We start from the raw sequence: 25,511 nt of genomic DNA on the forward strand, positions 1-25,511 counted from the left end.
GGGCCATTTCTTTCGTCTCTTTCCTTGCGCTACCTCGCAAACGCGGGAGGAACAGAGAATTGGGCCAGGTGAGGGTATTCCCTCAAAGGCCCAGTTCTCTGTTCTTAACGCTACCTCGCTAATGCGGGAAATTGCGAATAGTTTGAAAGAAAAAGAAAAAGAATATATATATATATATATATATATATATATATATATATATATATATATATATATATATATATATATATATATTTATTTATTTATTTATTATACTTTGTCGCTGTCTCCCACGTTTGCGAGGTACCGCAAGGAAACACACGAAAGAAATGGCCCAACCCCCCCATACACATGTATATACATACGTCCACACACGCAAATATACATACCTACACAGCTTTCCATGGCTTACCCCAGACGCTTCACATGCCTTGATTCAATCCACTGACAGCACGTCAACCCCGGTATACCACATCGCTCCAATTCACTCTATTCCTTGCCCTCCTTTCACCTTCCTGCATGTTCAGGCCCCGATCACACAAAATCTTTTTCACTCCATCTTTCCACCTCCAATTTGGTCTCCCTCTTCTCCTTGTTCCCTCCACCTCCGACACATATATCCTCTTGGTCAATCTTTCCTCACTCATCCTCTCCATGTGCCCAAACCACTTCAAAACACCCTCTTCTGCTCTCTCAACCACGCTCTTTTTATTTCCACACATCTCTCTTACCCTTACGTTACTCACTCGATCAAACCACCTCACACCACACATTGTCCTCAAACATCTCATTTCCAGCACATCCATCCTCCTGCGCACAACTCTATCCATAGCCCACGCCTCGCAACCATACAACATTGTTGGAACCACTATTCCTTCATACATACCCATTTTTGCTTTCCGAGATAATGTTCTCGACTTCCACACATTCTTCAAGGCCCCCAGAATTTTCGCCCCCTCCCCCACCCTATAATCCACTTCCGCTTCCATGGTTCCATCCGCTGCCAGATCCACTCCCAGATATCTAAAACACTTCACTTCCTCCAGTTTTTCTCCATTCAAACTCACCTCCCAATTGACTTGACCCTTAACCCTACTGTACCTAATAACCTTGCTCTTATTCACATTTACTCTTAACTTTCTTCTTCCACATACTTTACCAAACTCAGTCACCAGCTTCTGCAGTTTCTCACATGAATCAGCCACCAGCGCTGTATCATCAGCGAACAACAACTGACTCACTTTCCAAGCTCTCTCATCCCCAACAGACTTCATACTTGCCCCTCTTTCCAAAACTCTTGCATTTACCTCCCTAACAACCCCATCCATAAACAAATTAAACAACCATGGAGACATCACACATTCCTGCCGCAAACCTACATTCACTGAGAACCAATCACTTTCCTCTCTTCCTACACGTACACATGCCTTACATCCTCGATAAAAACTTTTCACTGCTTCTAACAACTTTCCTCCCACACCATATATTCTTAATACCTTCCACAGAGCATCTCTATCAACTCTGTCATATGCCTTCTCCAGATCCATAAATGCTACATACAAATCCATTTGCTTTTCTAAGTATTTCTCACATACATTCTTCAAAGCAAACACCTGATCCACACATCCTCTACCACTTCTGAAACCACACTGCTCTTCCCCAATCTGATGCTCTGTACATGCCTTCACCCTCTCAATCAATACCCTCCCATATAATTTACCAGGAATACTCAACAAACTTATACCTCTGTAATTTGAGCACTCACTCTTATCCCTTTGGCCTTTGTACAGTGGCACTATGCACGCATTCCGCTAATCCTCAGGCACCTCACCATGAGTCATACATACATTAAATAACCTTACCAAACAGTCAACAATACAGTCACCCCCTTTTTTAATAAATTCCACTGCAATACCATCCAAACCTGCTGCCTTGCCGGCTTTCATCTTCCGCAAAGCTTTCACTACCTCTTCTCTGTTTACCAAATCATTTTCCCTAACCCTCTCACTTTGCACACCACCTCGACCAAAACACCCTATATCTGCCACTCTATCATCAAACACATTCAACAAACCTTCAAAATACTCACTCCATCTCCTTCTCACATCACCACTACTTGTTATCACCTCCCCATTTGCGTCCTTCACTGAAGTTCCCATTTGCTCCCTTGTCTTACGCACTTTATTTACCTCCTTCCAGAACATCTTTTTATTCTCCCTAAAATTTAATGATACTCTCTCACCCCAACTCTCATTTGCCCTTTTTTTCACCTCTTGCACCTTTCTCTTGACCTCCTGTATATATAAAATATATATATATTTTTCATATGTATATATATGTATGTGTGTGTGTGTGTGTATATGTGCGTATGTGTGTGTATGTGTGTGTATATATATATATATATATATATATATATATATATATATATATATATATATATATATATATATATATATATATATTATCCTTGGGGATAGGGGTGAAAGAATACTTCCCACGCATTCCTCGCGTGTCGTAGAAAGCGACTAGAGGGGATGGGAGCAGGGGGCCGGAAATCCTCCCCTCCTTGTACTTTTTTAACTTTCTAAAATGGGAAACAGAAGAAGGAGTCACGTGGGGAGTGCTCATCCTCCTCGAAGTCTCAGATTGGGGTGCCTAAATGTGTGTGGATGTAACCAAGATGTGAATAAAGGAGAGATAGGTAGTATGTTTGAGGAAAGGAACCTGGATGTTTTGGCTCTGAGTGAAACGAAGCTCAAGGGTAAAGGGGAAGAGTGGTTTGGGAAGGTCTTGGGAGTAAAGTCAGGGGTTAGTGAGAAGACAAGAGCAAGGGAAGGAGTAGCAATACTCCTGAAACAGGAGTTGTGGGAGTATGTGATAGAATGTAAGAAAGTAAATTCTCGATTAATATGGGTAAAACTGAAAGTTGATGGAGAGAGATGGGTGATTATTGGTGCATATGCACCTGGGCATGAGAAGAAAGATCAAGAGAGGCAAGTGTTATGGGAGCAGCTGAATGAGTGTGTTAGTGGTTTTGATTCACGAGACCGGGTTATAGTGATGGGTGATTTGAATGCAAAGGTGAGTAATGTGGCAGTTGAGGGAATAATTGGTATACATGGGGTGTTCAGTGTTGTAAATGGAAATGGTGAAGAGCTTGTAGATTTATGTGCTGAAAAAGGACTGATGATTGGGAATACCTGGTTTAAAAAGCGAGATATACATAAGTATACTTATGTAAGTAGGAGAGATGGCCAGAGAGCGTTATTGGATTACGTGTTAATTGACAGGCGCGCGAAAGAGAGACTTTTGGATGTTAATGTGCTGAGAGGTGCAACTGGAGGGATGTCTGATCATTATCTTGTGGAGGCTAAGGTGAAGATTTGTATGGGTTTTCAGAAAAGAAGAGTGAATGTTGGGGTGAAGAGGGTGGTGCGAGTAAGTGAGCTTGGGAAGGAGACTTGTGTGAGGAAGTACCAGGAGAGACTGAGTACAGAATGGAAAAAGGTGAGAACAATGGAAGTAAGGGGATTGGGGGAGGAATGGGATGTATTTAGGGAATCAGTGATGGATTGCGCAAAAGATGCTTGTGGCATGAGAAGAGTGGGAGATGGGTTGATTAGAAAGGGTAGTGAGTGGAGGGATGAAGAAGTAAGAGTATTAGTGAAAGAGAAGATAGAGGCATTTGGACGATTTTTGCAGGGAAAAAATGAAATTGAGTGGGAGATGTATAAAAGAAAGAGACAGGAGGTCAAGAGAAAGGTGCAAGAGGTGAAAAAAAGGGCAAATGAGAGTTGGGGTGAGAGAGTATCATTAAATTTTAGGGAGAATAAAAAGATGTTCTGAAAGGAGGTAAATAAAGTGCGTAAGACAAGGGCGCAAATGGGGAGGTGATAACAAGTAGTGGTGATGTGAGAAGGAGATGGAGTGAGTATTTTGAAGGTTTGTTGAATGTGTTTGATGATAGAGTGGCAGATATAGGGTGTTTTGGTCGAGGTGGTGTGCAAAGTGCGAGGGTTAGGGAAAATGATTTGGTAAACAGAGAAGAGGTAGTAAAAGCTTTGAGGAAGATGAAAGCCGGCAAGGCAGCAGGTTTGGATGGTATTGTAGTGGAATTTATTAAAAAAGGGGGTGACTGTATTGTTGACTGGTTGGTAAGGTTATTTAATGTATGTATGACTCATGGTGAGGTGCCTGAGGATTGGCGGAATGCGTGCATAGTGCCATTGTACAAAGGCAAAGGGGATAAGAGTGAGTGCTCAAATTACAGAGGTATAAGTTTGTTGAGTATTTCTGGCAAATTATATGGGAGGGTATTGATTGAGAGGGTGAAGGCATGTACAGAGCATCAGATTGGGGAAGAGCAGTGTGGTTTCAGAAGTGGTAGAGGATGTGTGGATCAGGTGTTTGCTTTGAAGAATGTATGTGAGAAATACTTAGAAAAGCAAATGGATTTGTATGCAGCATTTATGGATCTGGAGAAGGCATATGATAGAGTTGATAGAGATGCTCTGTGGAAGGTATTAAGAATATATGGTGTGGGAGGCAAGTCGTTAGAAGCAGTGAAAGGTTTTTATCGAGGATGTAAGGCATGTGTATGTGTAGGAAGAGAGGAAAGTGATTGGTTCTCAGTGAATGTAGGTTTGCGGCAGGGGTGTGTGATGTCTCCATGGTTGTTTAATTTGTTTATGGATGGGGTTGTTAGGGAGGTAAATGCAAGAGTTTTGGAAAGAGGGGCAAGTATGAAGTCTGTTGGGGATGAGAGAGCTTGGAAAGTGAGTCAGTTGTTGTTCGCTGATGATACAGCGCTTGTGGATGATTCATGTGTGAAACTGCAGAAGCTGGTGACTGAGTTTGGTAAAGTGTGTGAAAGAAGAAAGTTAAGAGTAAATGTGAATAAGAGCAAGGTTATTAGGTACAGTAGGGTTGAGGGTCAAGTCAATTGGGAGGTGAGTTTGAATGGAGAAAAACTGGAGGAAGTGAAGTGTTTTAGATATCTGGGAGTGGATCTGGCAGCGGATGGAAACATGGAAGCGGAAGTGGATCATAGGGTGGGGGGAGGGGGCGAAAATTCTGGGAGCCTTGAAGAATGTGTGGAAGTTGAGAACATTATCTCGGAAAGCAAAAATGGGTATGTTTGAAGGAATAGTGGTTCCAACAATGTTGTATGGTTGCGAGGCGTGGACTATGGATAGAGTTGTACGCAGGAGGATGGATGTGCTGGAAATGAGATGTTTGAGGACAATGTGTGGTGTGAGGTGGTTTGATCGAGTAAGTATCATAAGGGTAAGAGAGATGTGTGGAAATAAAAAGAGCGTGGTTGAGAGAGCAGAAGAGGGTGTTTTGAAATGGTTTGGGCACATGGAGAGAATGAGTGAGGAAAGATTGACCAAGAGGATATATGTGTCGGAGGTGGAGGGAACGAGGAGAAGAGGGAGACCAAATTGGAGATGGAAAGATGGAGTGAAAAAGATTTTGTGTAATCGGGGCCTGAACATGCAGGAGGGTGAAAGGAGGGCAAGGAATAGAGTGAATTGGAGCGATGTGGTATACTGGGGTTGACGTGCTGTCAGTGGATTGAATCAAGGCATGTGAAGCGTCTGGGGTAAACCATGGAAAGCTGTGTAGGTATGTATATTTGCGTGTGTGGACGTATGTATATACATATGTATGGGGGTGGGTTGGGCCATTTCTTTCGTCTGTTTCCTTGCGCTACCTCGCAAACGCGGGAGACAGCGACAAAGCAAAAAAAAAAAAAAAAAAAAAAAAAAAATTCTTCAAAGCAAACACCTGATCCACACATCCTCTACCACTTCTGAAACCACACTGCTCTTCCCGAATCTGATGCTCTGTACATGCCTTCACCCTCTCAATCAATACCCTCCCATATAATTTACCAGGAATACTCAACAAACTTATACCTCTGAAATTTGAGCACTCACTCTTATCCCCTTTGCCTTTGTACAATGGCACTATGCACGCATCCCGCCAATCCCGAGGCACCTCACCATGAGTCATACATACATTAAATAACCTTACCAACCAGTCAATAATACAGTCACCCCCTTTTTTAATAAATTCCACTGCAATACCATCCAAACCTGCTGCCTTGCCGGCTTTCATCTTCCGCAAAGCTTTTACTACCTCTTCTCTGTTTACCAAATCATTTTCCCTAACCCTCTCACTTTGCACACCACCTCGACCAAAACACCCTATATCTGCCACTCTATCATCAAACACATTCAACAAACCTTCAAAATACTCACTCCATCTCTTTCTCACATCACCACTACTTGTTATCACCTCCCCATTTGCGCCCTTCACTGAAGTTCCCATTTGCTCCCTTGTCTTACGCACTTTATTTACCTCCTTCCAGAACATCTTTTTATTCTCATTAAAATTTAATGATACTCTCTCACCCCAACTCTCATTTGCCCTCTTTTTCACCTCTTGCACCTTTCTCTTGACCTCCTGTGTCTTTCTTTTTTACATCTGCCACTCAATTGCATTTTTTCCCTGCAAAAATCGTCCAAATGCCTCTCTCTTCTCTTATACTAATAATCTTAATTCTTCATCCCACCACTCACTACCCTTTCTAATCAACCCACCTCCCACTCTTCTCATTCCACAAGCATCTTTTGTGCAGTCCATCACTGATTCCCTAAATACATCCCATTCCTCCCCCACCCCCCTTACTTCCATTGTTCTCACCTTTTTCCATTCTGTACTCAGTCTCTCCTGGTACTTCCTCACACAAGTCTCCTTCCCAAGCTCACTTACTCTCACCACCCACTTCACCCCAACATTCACTCTTCTTTTCTGAAAACCCATACAAATCTTCACCTTAGTCTCCACAAGATAATGATCAGACATCCCTCCAGTTGCACTTCTCAGCTGATTAACATCCAAAAGTCTCTCCTTCACGGGCCTGTCAATTAACACGTAATCCAATAACACTCTCTGGCCATCTCTCCTACTTACATACTTATACTTATGTATATCTCACTTTTTAAACTAGGTATTCCCAATCACCACTCCTTTTTCAGCACATAAATCTACAAGCTCTTCACCATTTCCATTTACAACACTGAACACCCCATGTATACCAATTATTCCCTCAACTGCCACATTACTCACCTTTGCATTCAAATCACCCATCACTATAACCCGGTCTCGTGCATCAAAACCACTAACACACTCATTCAGCTGCTCCCAAAACACTTGCCTCTCATGATCTTTCTTCTCATGCCCAGGTGCATATGCACCAATAATCACCCATCTCTCTCCATCAACTTTCAGTTTTACCCATATTAATCGAGAATTTACTTTCCTACATTCTATCATGTACTCCCACAACTCCTGTTTCAGGAGTACTGCTACTCCTTCCCTTGCTCTGGTCCTTTCACTAACCCCTGACTTTACTCCCAAGACATTCCCAAACCACTCTTCCCCTTTACCCTTGAGCTTCGTTTCACTCAGAGCCAAAACATCCAGGTTCCTTTCCTCAAACATACTACGTATCTCTCCTTTTTTCACATCTTGGTTACATCCACACACATTTAGACACCCCAGTCTGAGCCTTCGAGGAGGATGAGCACTCCCCGCGTGACTCCTTCTTCTGTTTCCCATTTTAGAAAGTTAAAAAATATACAAGGAGGGGAGGATTTCTGGCCCCCCGCTTCCGTCCCCGCTAGTCGCCTTCTACGAGACGCGAGGAATGCGTGGGAAGTATTCTTTCACCCCTATCCCCAGGGATAATATACATATAAATGCATATATATATATATATATATATATTTTTTCTTTCTTTTAAACTATTCGCCATTTCCCGCGTTAGCGAGGTAGCGTTAAGAACAGAGGACTGGGCCTTTTTTGGAATATCCTCACCTGGCCCCCTCTGTTCCTTCTTGTGGAAAATTAAAAAAAAACGAGAGGGGAGGATTTCCAGCCCCCCGCTGCCTCCCCTTTTAGTCACCTTTTACGACACGCAGGGAATACGTGGGAAGTATTCTTAATCCCCTATCCCCAGGGATAATATATATATATATATATATATATATATATATATATATATATATATATATATATATATATATATATATATACACACATACATACGCACATATACACACATACACACACACATATATATATATATATATATATATGTATATATATATATATATATATATATATATATATATATATATATATATATATTTTTTTTTTTTTTTTTTTCAAACTATTCGCCATTTCCCGCATTAGCGAGGTAGCGTTAAGAACAGAGGACTGGGCCTTTGAGGGACTACCCTCACCTGGCCCAATTCTCTGTTCCTTCTTTTGGAAAACTAAAAAAAAACGAGAGGGGAGGATTTCCAGCCCCCCACTCCCTCCCCTTTTAGTCGCCTTCTACGACACGCAGGGAATACGTGGGAAGTATTCTTGCTCCCCTATCCCCAGGGATATATATTTTTTTTTTTTTTTTTTTTTTTTTTTTTTTTTATACTTTGTCGCTGTCTCCCGCGTTTGCGAGGTAGCGCAAGGAAACAGACGAAAGAAATGGCCCAACCCCCCCCCCCCATACACATGTACATACACACGTCCACACACGCAAATATACATACCTACACAGCTTTCCATGGTTTACCCCAGACGCTTCACATGCCTTGCTTCAATCCACTGACAGCACGTCAACCCCTGTATACCACATGACTCCACTTCACTCTATTTCTTGCCCTCCTTTCACCCTCCTGCATGTTCAGGCCCCGATCACACAAAATCTTTTTCACTCCATCTTTCCACCTCCAATTTGGTCTCCCTCTTCTCCTCGTTCCCTCCACCTCCGACACATATATCCTCTTGGTCAATCTCTCCTCACTCATTCTCTCCATGTGCCCAAACCATTTCAAAACACCCTCTTCTGCTCTCTCAACCACGCTCTTTTTATTTCCACACATCTCTCTTACCCTTACGTTACTTACTCGATCAAACCACCTCACACCACACATTGTCCTCAAACATCTCATTTCCAGCACATCCATCCTCCTGCGCACATCTCTATCCATAGCCCACGCCTCGCAACCATACAACATTGTTGGAACCACTATTCCCTCAAACATACCCATTTTTGCTTTCCGAGATAGTGTTCTCGACTTCCACACATTTTTCAAGGCTCCCAAAATTTTCGCCCCCTCCCCCACCCTATGATCCACTTCCGCTTCCATGGTTCCATCCGCTGACAGATCCACTCCCAGATATCTAAAACACTTCACTTCCTCCAGTTTTTCTCCATTCAAACTCACCTCCCAATTGACTTGACCCTCACCCCTACTGTACCTAATAACCTTGCTCTTATTCACATTTACTCTCAACTTTCTTCTTCCACACACTTTACCAAACTCAGTCACCAGCTTCTGCAGTTTCTCACATGAATCAGCCACCAGCGCTGTATCATCAGCGAACAACAACTGACTCACTTCCCAAGCTCTCTCATCCCCAACAGACTTCATACTTGCCCCTCTTTCCAGGACTCTTGCATTTACCTCCCTTACAACCCCATCCATAAACAAATTAAACAACCATGGAGACATCACACACCCCTGCCGCAAACCTACATTCACTGAGAACCAATCACTTTCCTCTCTTCCTACACGTACACATGCCTTACATCCTCGATAAAAACTTTTCACTGCTTCTAACAACTTGCCTCCCACACCATATATTCTTAATACCTTCCACAGAGCATCTCTATCAACTCTATCATATATATATATATATATATATATATATATATATATATATATATATATATATATATATATATATATATATATATTTTCCCTAACCCTCTCACTTTGCACACCACCTCGACCAAAACACCCTATATCTGCCACTCTATAATCAAACACATTCAACAAACCTTCAAAATACTCACTCCATCTCCTTCTCACATCACCACTACTTGTTTTCACCTCCCCATTTGCGCCCTTCACTGAAGTTCCCATTTGCTCCCTTGTCTTACGCACTTTATTTACCTCCTTCCAGAACATCTTTTTATTCTCCCTAAAATTTAATGATACTCTCTCACCCCAACTCTCATTTGCCCTTTTTTTCACCTCTTGCACCTTTCTCTTGACCTCCTGTCTCTTTCTTTTATACATCTCCCACTCAATTTCATTTTTTCCCTGCAAAAATCGTCCAACTGCCTCTCTCTTCTCTTTCACTAATACTCTTACTTCTTCATCCCACCACTCACTACCCTTTCTAATCAACCCACCTCCCACTCTTCTCATGCCACAAGCATCTTTTGCACAACCCATCACTGATTCCCTAAATACATCCCATTCCTCCCCCACTCCCCTTACTTCCATTGTTGATTTGGTAAACAGAGAAGAGGTAGTAAAAGCTTTGCGGAAGATGACAGCCAGCAAGGCAGCAGGTTTGGATGGTATTGCAGTGGAATTTATTAAAAAAGGGGGTGACTGTATTGTTGACTGGTTGGTAAGGTTATTTAATGTATGTATGACTCATGGTGAGGTGCCTGAGGATTGGCGGAATGCGTGCATAGTGCCATTGTACAAAGGCAAAGGGGATAAGAGTGAGTGCTCAAATTACAGAGGTATAAGTTTGTTGAGTATTCCTGGTAAATTATATGGGAGGATATTGATTGAGAGGGTGAAGGCATGTACAGAGCATCAGATTGAGGAAGAGCAGTGTGGTTTCAGAAGTGGTAGAGGATGTGTGGCTCAGGTGTTTGCTTTGAAGAATGTATGTGAGAAATACTTAGAAAAGCAAATGGATTTGTATGTAGCATTTATGGATCTGGAGAAGGCATATGATAGAGTTGATAGAGATGCTCTGTGGAAGGTATTAAGAATATATGGTGTGGGAGGCAAGTTGTTAGAAGCAGTGAAAAGTTTTTATTGAGGATGTAAGGCATGTGTACGTGTAGGAAGAGAGGAAAGTGATTGGTTCTCAGTGAATGTAGGTTTGCGGCCGGGGTGTGTGATGTCTCCAGGGTTGTTTAATTTGTTTATGGATATATATATATATATATATATATATATATATATATATATAGAGAGAGAGAGAGAGAGAGAGAGAGAGAGAGAGAGAGAGAGAGAGATTAGAATTGGAAGGTGGTTAGTCCCTTAACTCCTTGAGACTGATATCCATACTAGCCAGACAACTTTAGACAAATTTGCATGAGTTTCATGCTCTGTTTCAATGCTGCCTTGAGCTTGGATGGCTGCCAAGTGAATTAATTAGCTCTTAGGTATGTAGATTTAGAGAACTAGGCAGATGATTATCCTGAATTGCTTGAAGACGATATGTCTCTTGATCATGTGGAGGGTAATTTTTTAGACATTGACTCCATCAGCACTGGAATTTGACAAAGTTGATACAGATGTTTCTAACATGAGGGGAGTCAGTGCCACCACCTACGTGACCTTAGCAACACTGTGTATGATTGGTGCAGCTGAAAATTTTTGAGAATTTTGTGATTTTGGTGTTTAAGAAAATAATTAATGAATCACATTGATTATAAGAAAATAAGTAAAGATGTATTACATGATAGAGTATGCTTATAATTTGTCACCAGTTTTTCTGTATGGGTAGAATAAGCTATAGAACATGCACTGTGGCAACTCACATGACACAGACTTTACTTCTGTACTCTGTAGATTGTTATGCTGAAACATCTTTAAATCCTTTACACTTTATCAAAGGAGTGGAAGAAATATACGTATGAAGTTATTATTTTTATTGGGCTATTAATGTCTGAAATTATAAGGTTAGATTCATATTTAATCAGTTAGAAAGAGATTCACAGGATTGGAAAGGAAACCTACTTCATGAGTTGAGGGTTTAATTTGTATTTGGACAATATTGTGTTAATTGGCAAGCAGAACTACAAGATAATTTGTTAGATACAGGGAGTGTGTAAAATGGAATTGAAACTAAGAATGCTTTCAAGACCAGGGTATTATTTGACCAAAGATTGATTCCCAGATGCTTGTAGATAACAGTAGAGGGCAGTGGAGGTTTTATAACTTCTGATACTTGTGTAAGATTTTCAATGATAATGAAGGAAAGGATGTTGAGATATTTGTTAGTGTTAGTAGTTGGGTAGCAGGTTGTAGGTAGTTCTAGGTAGGTAGCCAATAACCAGGGGGGTTACCTGCTTGGTTGTGTAGTGAGCCAGCACTTCAGTACTTGTCAAGTTGCATTCCTCTGAACAAGGTAGCTGCCTTTTTTCTCTGCCTTGCCCACATGTGGACTATTGACATTCTGTCCACAATCATACAATCTCTTCTTGTCACACACATAACACTTAACAGCACTTAACTTCCAGAGCTCATTCTTTGTAAATCGACATTTTCCTGCGGTGAACACTATGCACTAGCCCTGTCTTCTGGCAGAATGTTAGGAGTAACAGATAGTAGTATTAGAAAGGAACATTTAGGCAGGTGCATCAGGTAGAAACCTTAGAGAGAAGAAGTTGATAGGAACATTAGACAGGAGCACTTGATGGATGTAGTCAGTAGAAATGTTAGGTTGGAGCCTCAGCAAACACTGTACTAGAGTTGCCCTCTACCAGTGGCCTGTTAAGGGTGAGGCACTAAAGGCTGAGAAGTGCCATTGGAGTTTACTATTTATGGAGACTCTGTTGCCTTGGCCATTCCCTTGTGAGAGTTTCAGGAGGAAGCAGGGATCAGAGATATAAGTAGATACATAGAAAAGTTGGGCAAGTTTTGATGGTCTTAACTTGCTCAAGGTTTTCATATGCAATCCATGTTTGATCTTATTCACCCTCCCAAGGTTTACAAAGCAAATGTTATTTGATTGATTGCAGGTCACAAAAAGTTCAGTTTAAATTTGCATCACTATTGTTTATATGAATATTCTCTTATCAGAACAGTTTTGCTCATTTTTGGCAACTAGCCGCATCTCTTTACCACCCATCCTTGTGAATTTCATCTTCCCATCTTCCTTCCACTCCGTTTATTGCCATCTTGTTCACTTATGATTTCTCTATGATTATGTAAAGGCTGTTGTTTCTGGCTTATCCTTATATTTTTGTATAAACAATATTTATTTATTTTGCTTTGTCTGTCTCCCGCGTTAGCGAGGTAGCACAAGGAAACAGACGAAAGAATGGCCCAACCCACACACATACGCATGTATATACATACACGTCCACACACGCAAATATACATACCTATACATCTCAACGTATACATATATATACACACACAGACATATACATATATACACATGTACATAGTTCATACTGTCTGCCTTTATTCATTCCCATTGCCACCTCGCCACACATGAAATAACAACCCCCTCCCCCTCATGTGTGCGAGGTAGCGCTAGGAACAGACAACAAAGGCCCCATTCGTTCATACTCAGTCTCTAGCTGTCATGTAATAATGCACCGAAACCACAGCTCCCTTTCCACATCCAGGCCCCTCAGAACTTTCCATGGTTTACCCCAGACGCTTCACATGCCCTGGTTCAATCCATTGACAGCACGTCGACCCCAGTATACCACATCGTTCCAATTCACTCTATTCCTTTCACCCTCCTGCATGTTCAGGCCCTGATCACTCAAAATCTTTTTCACTCCATCTTTCCACCTCCAATTTGGTCTCCCGCTTCTCGTTCCCTCCACCTTTGACACATCCTGTTTGTCAATCTTTCCTCACTCATTCTCTCCATATGACCAAACCATTTCAAAACACCCTCCTTTGCCCTCGCAGCCACACTCTTTTTATTACCACACATCTCTCTTACCCTTTTATTACTTACTCGATCAAACCACCTCACACCACATATTGTCCTCAAACATCTCATTTCCAGCACATCCACCTTCCTGTGCACAACTCTATCCATAGCCCACGCCTCGCAACCATACAACATTGTTGGAACCACTATTCCTTCAAACATACCCATTTTTGCTTTCCGAGATAATGTTCTTGACTTCCACACATTCTTCAAGGGTCCCAGAATTTTCGCCCCCTCCCCCACCCTGTGATTCACTTCCACTTCCATGGTTCCATCCGCTGCCAGATCCACTCCCAGATATCTAAAACATTTCACTTCCTCCAGTTTTTCTCCATTCAAACTTACCTCCCAATTGCTGCATATGTAATTATGCATTTAGTTAATTTTTTCAACTCAAGATTATATGTTCAATTTTATTTTTTTTGTTGAAGGCTCCAGTCATGGACAGAAGTCCACATCAAGGCCAGGTAATTGAAATATAGAGAGAATTATGAAACAGGAAAAGGAAAGACAAGGGAAAGTATTTATGAATTTTTGAGAAAGTGAAAAATTTGTCTTTTGAAATGTCTCAGGTTATGGTTATTGGGAAAAAACATGAGAGGGTAGAGAGTTCCAAAGCTTTGACATGTAGGGAAAGAAGTAGATATCAAAATGACCTACCTTTGAGTTGCTGATGGCCACACAATAATCATGTGATGCAGCAGCTTGCCAAGTGTTGTGTGGTCTACCTAGTGAACCAACATTGCTGCATAGGGCAAGGGGATCAAGTTTGGAAGTTAGCCTGGGACATTTTATAAGGCAGATTGCTTTTGACTCAACTCTGTCAAGTAAGGATGCAGAGCTAGATCGACCCCAAGTGTGAGAGCAGTACTCCATACAAGGGCAGATCAATCCCTTGTATCAACAGATCAACTGTTCAAATGAGAAGTTTCGATATCTAAACAGGACACCCAGTTTCTTAGAGGCAGACTTAGCTATTCCTGTAATCTGGGGTTTCCAAGAAAGAGTGGATGTTCCAGTAATACCAAGCCAAGATGTGGAATTACAAAACTGTCAAAGGAGAGACGAGAGGTATGGGAAGTTTTTGATGGAGATGGGTAGAAACTGGGTCTTGGAGGCATTAAACTAAATATGATTATGTGTACCCCACTGAAATGTCTGTCCAAGTCTGAGTTTATTGAGGAGGTTGTTTCAAGAGGAGATGCAGATCAAGTGAGAGAGGAGGGAGCGGAATTGAAGGGTGTGGATGAATGCAGTGTTAAGTTGTCAGCATATGAGTGCATTGGATTATTTGTGGAGAGGAAATTGTTGAACAAAAAGGAGAATAGGTGGAGGGGACAGGATAGAACTTTGAGGAACACTGCTGGTGATGGAGAAAAGGGGGATACTAATCCATCAACAGCCACAGAGATAGATCAGCCAGAGAGGAAGCTAGATGCAAAGGAGCAAAGTGAGAGAGGAAGCCAAAAGAGGGGAGCTTAGAGATGGGACCCCGATGCTTCACTCTGTCAAAAACCTTAGATATGTCAAGGGCAACTCCCCAAAATCTTTCAGAGATGATGACCAGACATTAGTAAGATAAGAAAGAATATGACCAGTGGATCTCGCCTTTTGGAAGTCATACTGGTAATCAGAGAGAAGACTGATCTTTGAGGTGTTTAAGGTCTTAATAGTTGAGAAGGGATTCAAAGACTCTAGAAATGGTAGATGTGATGTGATGTATCAGGGCTTGCTTCCAAGGAGAAGGAAAAGTTTAGGTTTTAGTAGAAATATTGTACTATCCCAGTTACAACACATTTCATTGCAAAAATTATACTCATTTCTCGTGCTAGCGATTAGCAGATGGATGAATGCCATGACATGCTAGACCTTGATTAGATGGGCATTATGCATGACTTCTGACCATGAGAGAGTTGAGAATATGTGAGCTTGCAGGCATGGTTTGGTCAGTTGGATGATAAAGTTTAGCCCAATCTTTCATAGGGGATTGAAACACGGACTGAAGATGGACTGTGTTAGGTTGGAAATAGAAAGTAATATGCTTGAACAGAAGGCAAAAAAGAGTACAAAAGAGTTATATGTAGTTTTGTTGTTGCTTTTAAAGGAAACCTTATCCCAGGAGATGGGGAGAAAGAATACTGTCTACCTATATCGTGCATGGTGTAAATGCTGACAAAGAGGAGTGGGAGTGGTGGGGTAGGAATCCCTTCCTGTATTATTACATTCCAAAAGTAGTAAAAGAGGAAGGAGCTACTGGTGGATTTTTATCATGAGGGTTATTCATCTTATCCTCGTTAAGGTGGAAAACTGCAGATAGGTATTAAAAAAAACTGATTTCAGTGGAAGATTAGTGAATAAGATAAGAAAAGAGAATTTGAAGATGAGATGAAAAGGAAGGGTTGATAAAGTTGAGGATTTACATATCATGCATGACATGGACACATGGAAGGAAATATCTGAGTTTATAATTAATGAAAGGAAAAGTGGAAAATGAAAGTAGAGTAGAATGGATGCAGTTGAGTGAGGAAGTATGTAGACAAATTTATAGGTATAGAGGAGCATATTTAGATGTTGATTACACTGAGGAAACTGCCTGGGCTGTCCTTTATGACAGTATCTGAGAATATTAGACAAAATTTTGTTTATCATCTAATCATTTACCTGGAAAAATGTTGAGTGAAGGAAATATGCAAATGTTATGATTTGTCAAGAAGAGTCTGAGAGAGATAAAAGGCTGGTTCATTGCTTTCAGGTTTTTACTCACAGTGATCTATATGCCTCTAAAATATGTATGAATAAATGGAAAAATTTATACAGTTTGAGAAATTATATTCTTCAGTTGGATGTGAAAATTTTCATAAGTATGGATAAATTGAAGCAGGAATGGGTGTTGAATGGATTGCAAATTCTTAATTGTCGGATAAAGGAAATTAAGTGCATAAGTAAAATGAGCTTGATAGAATCTTTGTGCAGCTCATAATTGTACATTGATAAGGATGCTGATTTATAGGGTATTCAGCAGGTTAAGATTCTTTGTGTCGAATTAAAATTTACATATGTAATGCAGTAGCACTAGGAAGAGTACTTATGGTAAGATGAATGATAGCAAGTGCCAAAGAGGTTAAAAAAAGTAACTGACCATTACCAAGGAAAGTTGGTGTGGGCAGTGTGTGCAGACTGAATTACTGGTGTTTCAAGATGAATTTTTGTAGTACTCATCTTTCAACAGGTTGCAGGTTCTTTATGTAGATTATTTGATGCAAACTATTTTGTTTTTATATCATAAACATTAAAAAAGTTTCTTTTTGCAGCAATGTAACGATGTAGCATTGATGTCTTATCTTGGAACGATAACCAAGTGCTGCAACACCATGAACCGATTTATCAACCGATTCAATCTTTTACATGAAAGATTAGCTATGGGACGTCGCATGCGAGGACTTTTCTTTTGAGATCAGCTTTTTTTGTGAAATTCAGCCTATATTGAATATCAAAAAACTTCAGGAGCAGAATCATAACTTAATGAATTATTCTTATGCTGATATATCTTTAAATTGTGGTTGCATACTTTGAAAATAGTCAGTATTATGTAATTATGATGCTTTATCTCAAAATTATAGAAACATTAAGCCATGACATTTATAATGTGACAAGATCCAGTATATGGATATTTCCCTTTTTTCATACATTTAGGAGTATCATCTTGGCTGTTTTATGATTGTGAGTACTAAATTAACGTAGCTCAAATCCTTATATGTAATTGAAGTGGTTTAACTTTTAATTCTCATATTGAATATACATGTTTGTACAAAACCAAAAACTAATTTTCACTTAAATGTTACACATTATTGCTTTGACTGGACCGTATTTTTGGTATAATGGGATTTACTTGCTTAAGCAAACAGATATAAACCAGCAATCCAGCAGTTAAGCTTGGTAATCCAGAAGACTTCTTTCCATTTCTGAAGCTAATGGAAATGTCATGTTATACTAAAAAAAAAGCTGAAGGTATTGAAATAAATAAAGCATTACACATTGATCCAGAGTTTGTTCTTTAAGCCTAATTAAAAATTTTTTAGTTCATTTTAATGGAAAGCTTGTATGAACAGCACACATAACAGTGAACTTGTATATTCAATTTTTCACAGGCTTGAGTGTCTCATAAGGCAAACAGTTAATAAGAATGTTTCACTAATTGCCATAAGATGTGAGCAAAAGTAGTACAGGAGTTCATTCATTATCCTTGGAAAATGTTTTATGATATATTCTAAGATTTATGGATTTATTTCTAAATTGTTCCATTTCTCACACCATGATTATAACCTTAATACAGTTTCTTGATGTTGAGGATTAGATACACTTCCTCTTGGATTGTTCACACACATCTTTAGTCATGTACCATGATGAAGTGTGCAGGTTTTCATTCTACATTACTTAATCAAAAGGTAAAACTATCTCCATTCACCATTCAACTAAGCATGCAAAACTACTGACAGTCCGCAGTCATTCTTTATCTGACCATTTGAATTACCTTTGGCCTTCATTAATGGCTCAAAACAGCACAGTCATATTCATTAACCTCATTTCTACAGTGATTTACTTTTGGATACAATCATAGTCCAGTTTTCATACCACCTTGATTGCACCATTCATTACTTGTTCCCTATCTGCTACTAAACTATGTAAGTTACCCATCAGTGCTACATTTTTTCTGCCTTTTCATATTGACAACCTAATTCAGCAAAGTTGTAAAATTCTCATTCTTCTCTACCTTTCTACCATTCAAAATAAGCCTAGGAACACGAGTTCCACTAATGTTCAATTTTCTTCCCTTTTTTTACTTTTCACCCACGTTGGCCACGGAAGACATGTTTTGCTTGAGTAATGTTAGGAAAAATAAAGTACTTCCTCTTGTAAGGCTCTGTACATGATACATTCACCTTCCTGATCGCTAAAGTTCTCAGCCAAATACTGGCTTTTCTCAATTGCATTAATCTACATAATCTAAGCTGCTGCCTTCTCATTGCACTTTTTTCCCCCATATTCAGTACATGAACTCTTTCATCAGTCAGCTCTTCCTCATTCAAACTGATATTAAACTGTGATAGGTGGCTTCTCCCTCACTTTTCTTGATTTCATTTTATGCATCCACCCTTTAATTCATGATTTTCTTTAGAAATGAGTAAAGAAACCCTGTAACTAGATTACATGATTTAATGAACAAATTGTGCTATTTTAAAGATTTTTTCAGTTACATACTTATTTAGGATACTCTCAGCAGAAAAACTCAAAGCATTTGTTGAAGAGACTGTTGCTTTCTAGGGGCATATATAGATGCCATAATGCCTGCAGAAAATTCTTCCAACTTCTCAGTTGTTATTGTCTTACTGAATGGTCGGTGATGGAGGTAAGTGCACCATCCTCAAGTGACTTTATGCTGGCCAGTAAAGGTTAGTGTGTAATTTTCCTTTTTTTGATGGTACTTTGGAATGTAATAACTTTCTTAAGGACTTTATTCCAAAATTTGTTATTTTTTTTCCATATGTAGGAGAATGGTGGATAAAGCACCAACATAAAGTGACTCTACAGCCAGAGGGCTGGTCTGTATTTCATTGACTTATTTTTTCTTCAGCATTTGATAGTACACTACTGTTGCGATATTTTTTGCAGTATTGACCAAAAAACTACATGAATCTTCATTGCATGAAGTCAGTCTTTATGGTTTTCGATATAAATACAAAGTTAGGAATCACAAGCCCCTAATAACATCAAATATTGCCCTAAAAGTCTCCTTAGACTAAAAAAAATCTCAGAGAAGTCTTAAAAAAGTTTTCAACGTATATAATACATGCATATAGTCAGGAATGATTAATGAACATTTTCATATTCAGAAAATAAAGGCAAAATGGTCATAGAGTTGGAATAGCCAATGATCATAAAGTTTGGGATTAAAGCATTCAACTTATAATCAGTTGGATCACTTATTTCACAAGTAATTCTGAGGTTGAAATGCATGGCCAGTGAATCCACAAAAAAAATAAACATACATGTTACTCTAAAAGATATAAAAGAACAAAGAACTTTAATCATTATCAAACTTTATAATCATGAAACAACAGCCACCATTCTTAGGCCTTACAGTACAATAGCCAAGGCCTTGACTATCCATGAAAGACTTACTGTGGTTTTCCTTTCCATAGTGCGACTCTTTCTTATATGCAATCTAGGACTGTCGTTCTCCATTAATAACTCAGATAAGCAATGTTTCAATAGTATTGTGGTAAAATGAAGTGTAAGCTTGATTTCAAAGATTGACGTAGGCCATATCTTTCTCAACACTACCACTTCACCTGTCAATTGACTTGTACATTTAAACTCTGCATTGTTCATTGCACCCACTTCCATTAGTCAATGAATTGTGGTAAATTAGGACTCAAGTATATTTGTTGATAATGTTCATATGGTATATTTTTGTAACTTGATATTATTCTTGCAATGAATATTGTACAAGAAACATGCAAAAATAATTATAAAGAAAGCAATCATTTAAATACTCTTATTGAATTTCATTCTAGGAAGAAAAAAAGGTATATTTAGCAAGTGAGTTGATCCATTTAAAGACTATACAAAGATATTTAGCAATGATAACTTCATTGTGGTTGTTTGGATGAAAGGTAAGGGATATAGAAGAGAACATGATGAGAAGGGTGGATGTGTTGGAAATGATATGTTTGAGGACAAAATGTGTCATAGTTTGATAGAGTAAGTAATGAAAGTGCAAGAGAAAGGTTGCCTTGTGGTCCAGTGGGTAGCATACTGGTCTGCCACACGGTAGAACAAGGAGTCACGCGGGGAGTGCTCATCCTCCTCGAAGGCTCAGACTGGGGTGTCGTAATGTGTGTGGATGTAACCAAGATGAGAAAAAAGGAGAGATAGGTAGTATGTTTGAGGAAAAGAACCTGGATGTTTTGGCTCTGAGTGAAACGAAGCTCAGGGTAAAGGGGCAGAGTGGTTTGGGAATGTCTTGGGAGTAAAGTCCAGGGGTTAGTGAGAGGATGAGAACAAGGGAAGGAGTAGCACTACTCCTGAAACAGAAGTGGTGGGAGTATGTGATAGAGTGTAAGAAAGTAAAATCTCGATTGATATGGGTAAAACTGAAAGTGGATGGATAGAGATGGGTGATTATTTGTGCATATGAACCTGGACATGAGAAGAAAGATCATGAGAGGCAAGTGTTTTGGGAGAAGCTGAGTGAGTGTGTTAGTGGTTTTGATGCACGAGACCAGGTTATAGTAATGGGTGATTTGAATGCAAAGGTGAGTAATGTGGCAGTTGAGGGAATAATTGGTATATATGGGGTGTTCAGTGTTGTAAGTGGAAATGGTGAAGAGCTTGTAGATTTATGTGCTGAAAAAGGACTGGTGATTGGGAATACTTGGTTTAAAAAGAGAAATATACATAAGTATACGTATATAAGTAGGAGAGATGGCCAGAGAGTGTTATTGGATTATGTGTTAATTGATAGGCATGCGAAAGAGAGACTTTTGGATGTTGATGTGCTGAGAGGTGCAACTGGAGGGATGTCTGATTATTATCTTGTGGAGGTGAAAGTGAAATTTTGTAGAGGTTTTCAGAAAAGAAGAGAGAATGTTGGGGTGAAGAGAGTGGTGAAAGTTAGTGAGCTTGGGAAGGAGACTCTTGTGAGGAAGTACCAGGAGAGACTGAGTACAGAATAGAAAAAGGTGAGAATAAAGGACGTAAGGGGAGTGGGGGAGGAATGGGATGTATTTAGGGAAGCAGTGATGGCTTGCGCAAAAGATGCTTGTGGCATGAGAAGCGTGGGAGGTGGGCAGATTAGAAAGGGTAGTGAGTGGTGGGATGAAGAAGTAAGATTATTAGTGAAAGAGAAGAGAGAGGCATTTGGACGATTTTTGCAGGGAAATGATGCAAATGAGTGGGAGATGTATAAAAGAAAGAGGCACGAGGTCAAGAGAAAGGTGCAAGAGGTGAAAAAGAGGGTGAATGAGAGATGGGGTGAGAGAGTATCATTAAATTTTAGAACTTGGGAAGTGAGTCAGTTGTTGTTTGTTGATGATACAGCGCTGGTGGCTGATTCATGTAAGAAACTGAGGAAGCTGGTGACTGAGTTTGGTAAAGTGTGTGAAAGAAGAAGGTTGAGAGTAAATGTGAATAAGAGCAAGGTTATTAGGTACAGTAGGGTTGAGGGTCAAGTCAATTGGGAAGTAAGTTTGAATGGAGAAAAACTGGAGGAAGTGAAGTGTTTTAGATATCTGGTAGTGGATCTGGCAGCGGATGGAACCATGGAAGCGGAAGTGAATCATAGGGTGGGGAAGGGGCGAAAATTTTGTGAGCGTTGAAGAATGTGTGGAAGTCGAGAACATTATCTCAGAAAGCAAAAATGGGTATGCTTGAAGGAATAGTGGTTCCAACAATGTTGTATGGTTGCGAGGCGTGGGCTATGGATAGAGTTTTGCGGAGGAGGGTGGATGTGCTGGAAATGAGATGTTTGAGGACAATATGTGGTGTGAGATGGTTTGATCGAGTAAGTAATAATAGGGTAAGAGAGATGTGTGGTAATAAAAAGAGTGTGGTTGAGAGAGTAGAAGAGGGTGTTTTGAAATGGTTTGGTCGCATGGAGAGAATGAGTGAGGAAAGATTGACCAAGAGGATATATGTGTCTGAGGTGGAGGGGACGAGAAGTGGGAGACCAAATTGGAGGTGGAAAGATGGAGTGAAAAAGATTTTGAGTCATTGGGGCCTGAACATTGAGGAGGGTGAAAGGCGTGCAAGGAACAGAGTGAATTGGAATGATCTGGTGTACCGGGGTTGACGTGCTGTCAATGTATTGAACCAGGGCATGTGAAGCGTCTGGAGTAAACCATGGAACGTTCTGTGGGGCCTGGATGTGGAAAGGGAGCTGTGGTTTCAGTGCATTATTACATGACAGCTAGAGACTGAGTGTGAACGAATGGAGCCTTTGTTGCCTTCCTAGTGCTACCTCGCACACATGAGGGGTGAGGAGGTTGTTATTTCATGTGTGGCAGGGTGGCGATGGGAATGAATAAAGGCAGACAGTATGAAGTATGTACATGTGTATATATGTGTATGTCTGTGTGTGTATATATATGTATACATATATATACATGTGTAGACATGTATGTATATATAAATGTGTATGTGGGTGGGTTGGGCCATTCTTTCGTCTGTTTCCTTGTGCTGCCTCGCTAATGCGGGAGACAGCGACAAAGCAACATATATGTAATATATAATATAAAAAGATGTTTTGGAAGGAGGTGAGTAAAGTGCGTAAGACAAGGGAACAAATGGGAACATCAGTGAAGTGGGCTAATGGGGAAGTGATAACAAGTAGTGGTGATGTGAGAAGGAGATGGAGTGTGTATTTTGAAGTTTTGTTGAATGTGTTTGATGATAGAGATGCAGATATAGGGTGTTTTGGTTGAGGTGGTGTGCAAAGTGAGAGGGTTAGGGAGAATGATTTGTTAAACAGAGAAGAGGTAGTAAAAGCTTTGTGGAAGGTGAAAGCCGGGAAGGCAGCGGGTTTGGATGGTATTGCAGTGGAATTTATTAAAAAAGGGGGTGACTGTATTGTTGACTGGTTGGTAAGATTATTTAATGTATGTATGAATCATGGTGAGGTGCCTGAGGATTGGCAAAATGCTTGCATAGTGCCATTGTACAAAGGCAGAGGTTATTGATAAAAGTGAGTGTTCAAATTACAGAGGTATAAGTTTGTTGAGTTTTCTTGGGAAATTATATGGGAGGGTATTGATTGAGAGGGTGAAGGCATGTACAGAGCATCAGATTGGGGAAGAGCAGTGTGGTTTCAGAAGTGGTAGAGGATGTGTGGATCAGGTGTTTGCTTTGAAGAATGTATGTGAGAAATACTTAGAAAAGCAAATGGATTTGTATGTAGCAGTTATGGATCTGGAGAAGGCATATGATACAGTTGATAAAGATGCTCTGTGGAAGGTATTAAGAATATATGGTGTGGAGGCAAGTTGTTAGAAGTAGTGAAACGTTTTTATCGAGGCTATAAGGCATGTGTACGTGTAGGAAGAGAGAAAGTGATTGGTTCTCAGTGAATGTAGGTTTGCGGCAGGGGTGTGTGATGTCTCCATGGTTATTTAATTTGTTTATGGATGGGATTGTTAGGGAGGTGAATGCAAGAGTTTTGGAAAGAGGGGCAAGTATGCAGTCTGTTGTGGATGAGAGAGCTTGGGAAGCGAGTTAGTTGTTGTTCGCTGATAATACAGCGCTGGTGGCAGATTCATGTGAGAAATGGCAGAAGCTGGTGACTGAGTTTGGTAAAGTGTGTGAAAGAAGAAAGTTAAGAGTAAATGTGAATAAGAGTAAGGTTATTAGGTACAGTAGGGATGAGGGCCAAGTGAATTGGGAGGTAAGTTTGAATGGAGAAAAACTGGAGGAAGTGAAGTCTTTTAGATATCTGGGAAAGGATTTGGCAGCAGATGGAACCATGGAAGCAGAAGTGAATCATAGGGTGGGGGAGGGGGCGAAAATTCTGGGAGCCTTGAAGAGTATGTGGACGTCGAGAACATTATCTCGGAAAGCAAAAATGGGTATGTTTGAAGAAATAGTGGTTCCAACAATGTTGTATGGTTGCGAGGTGTGGGCTATGGATAGAGTCGTGTGCAGGAGGGTGGATGTGATGGAAATGAGATGTTTGAGGACAATATGTGGTGTGAGGGTTTGATCGAGTAAGTAATGTAAGGGTAAGAGTGATGTGTGGTAAAAAAAGAGTGTGGTTGAGAGAGCAGAAGAGGGTTTTATGAAATGGTTTGGTCAAATGGAGAGAATGAGTGAGGAAAGATTGACCGAGAGGATGTATGTGTCGGAGGTGGAGGGAACGAGGAGTAGTAGGAGACCAAATTGGAGGTGGAAAGATGGAGTGAAAAAGATTTTGAGTGATCGGGGCCTGAAGATGCAGGAGGGCGAAAGGCGTGCAAGGAACAGAATGAATTGGAATGATGTGGTATACCGGGGTCGACCTGCTGTCAATGGATTGAACCAGGGCATGTGAAGCGTCTGTGGTAAACCATGGAAAGTTCTGTGGGGCCTGGATTTGGAAAGGGAGCTGTGGTTTCGGTGCACTATTACATGAGAGCTAGAGACTGAGTGTGAACGAATGTGGCCTTTGTTGTCTTTTCCTAGCACTACCTCGCACACATGAGGGGGGGGAGGAGTTGTTATTCCATGTGTGGCGAGGTAGCGATGGGAATGAATAAAGGCAAACAGTATGAATTATGTACATGTGTATATATGTATATGTCTGTGTGTGTGTATATGTATGTATACACTGAGATGTATAGGTATGTATATTTGCGTGTGTGGACGTGTTTGTATATACATGTGTATGCGGTTGGGTTGGGCTGTTTTTTCGTCTGTTTCCTTGCGCTACCTGGCTAACGCGGGAGACAATGACAAAGCAAATTAAAATAAGATATAATCATTTGTTTATTTATTTTGCTTTATCGCTGTCTCCCGCGTTAGCGAGGTAGCGCAAGGAAACAGATGAAAGAATGGCCCAACCCACCCACAAACACATGTAAATACATACATGTCCACACACGCAAATATACATACCTATACATCTCAACGTATACATATATATACATACACAGACATATACATATATACAAATGTACATAATTCATACTATCTGCCTTTACTCATTCCCATCG

General features: G+C 40.2%; 1 protein-coding gene across 1 annotated transcript in view; it reads left to right on the forward strand.

Moving 5' to 3' along the window:
• CSN6 (COP9 signalosome subunit 6) overlaps positions 1-17,809 on the forward strand; it is a 204,364-nt gene extending 186,555 nt beyond the window's left edge. The window contains exon 8 of the mRNA XM_071665791.1: positions 17,082-17,809. Coding sequence (XP_071521892.1) covers positions 17,082-17,222 — 141 coding nt within the window. The 3' untranslated portion in view covers positions 17,223-17,809. The remainder of the gene's footprint in view (positions 1-17,081) is intronic.
• Positions 17,810-25,511: the final 7,702 nt, after the last annotated feature.

The sequence above is a fragment of the Panulirus ornatus genome, chromosome 10 (genome assembly GCF_036320965.1).
Source record: "Panulirus ornatus isolate Po-2019 chromosome 10, ASM3632096v1, whole genome shotgun sequence".
Classification (NCBI taxonomy): Eukaryota; Metazoa; Arthropoda; class Malacostraca; order Decapoda; family Palinuridae; genus Panulirus; species Panulirus ornatus.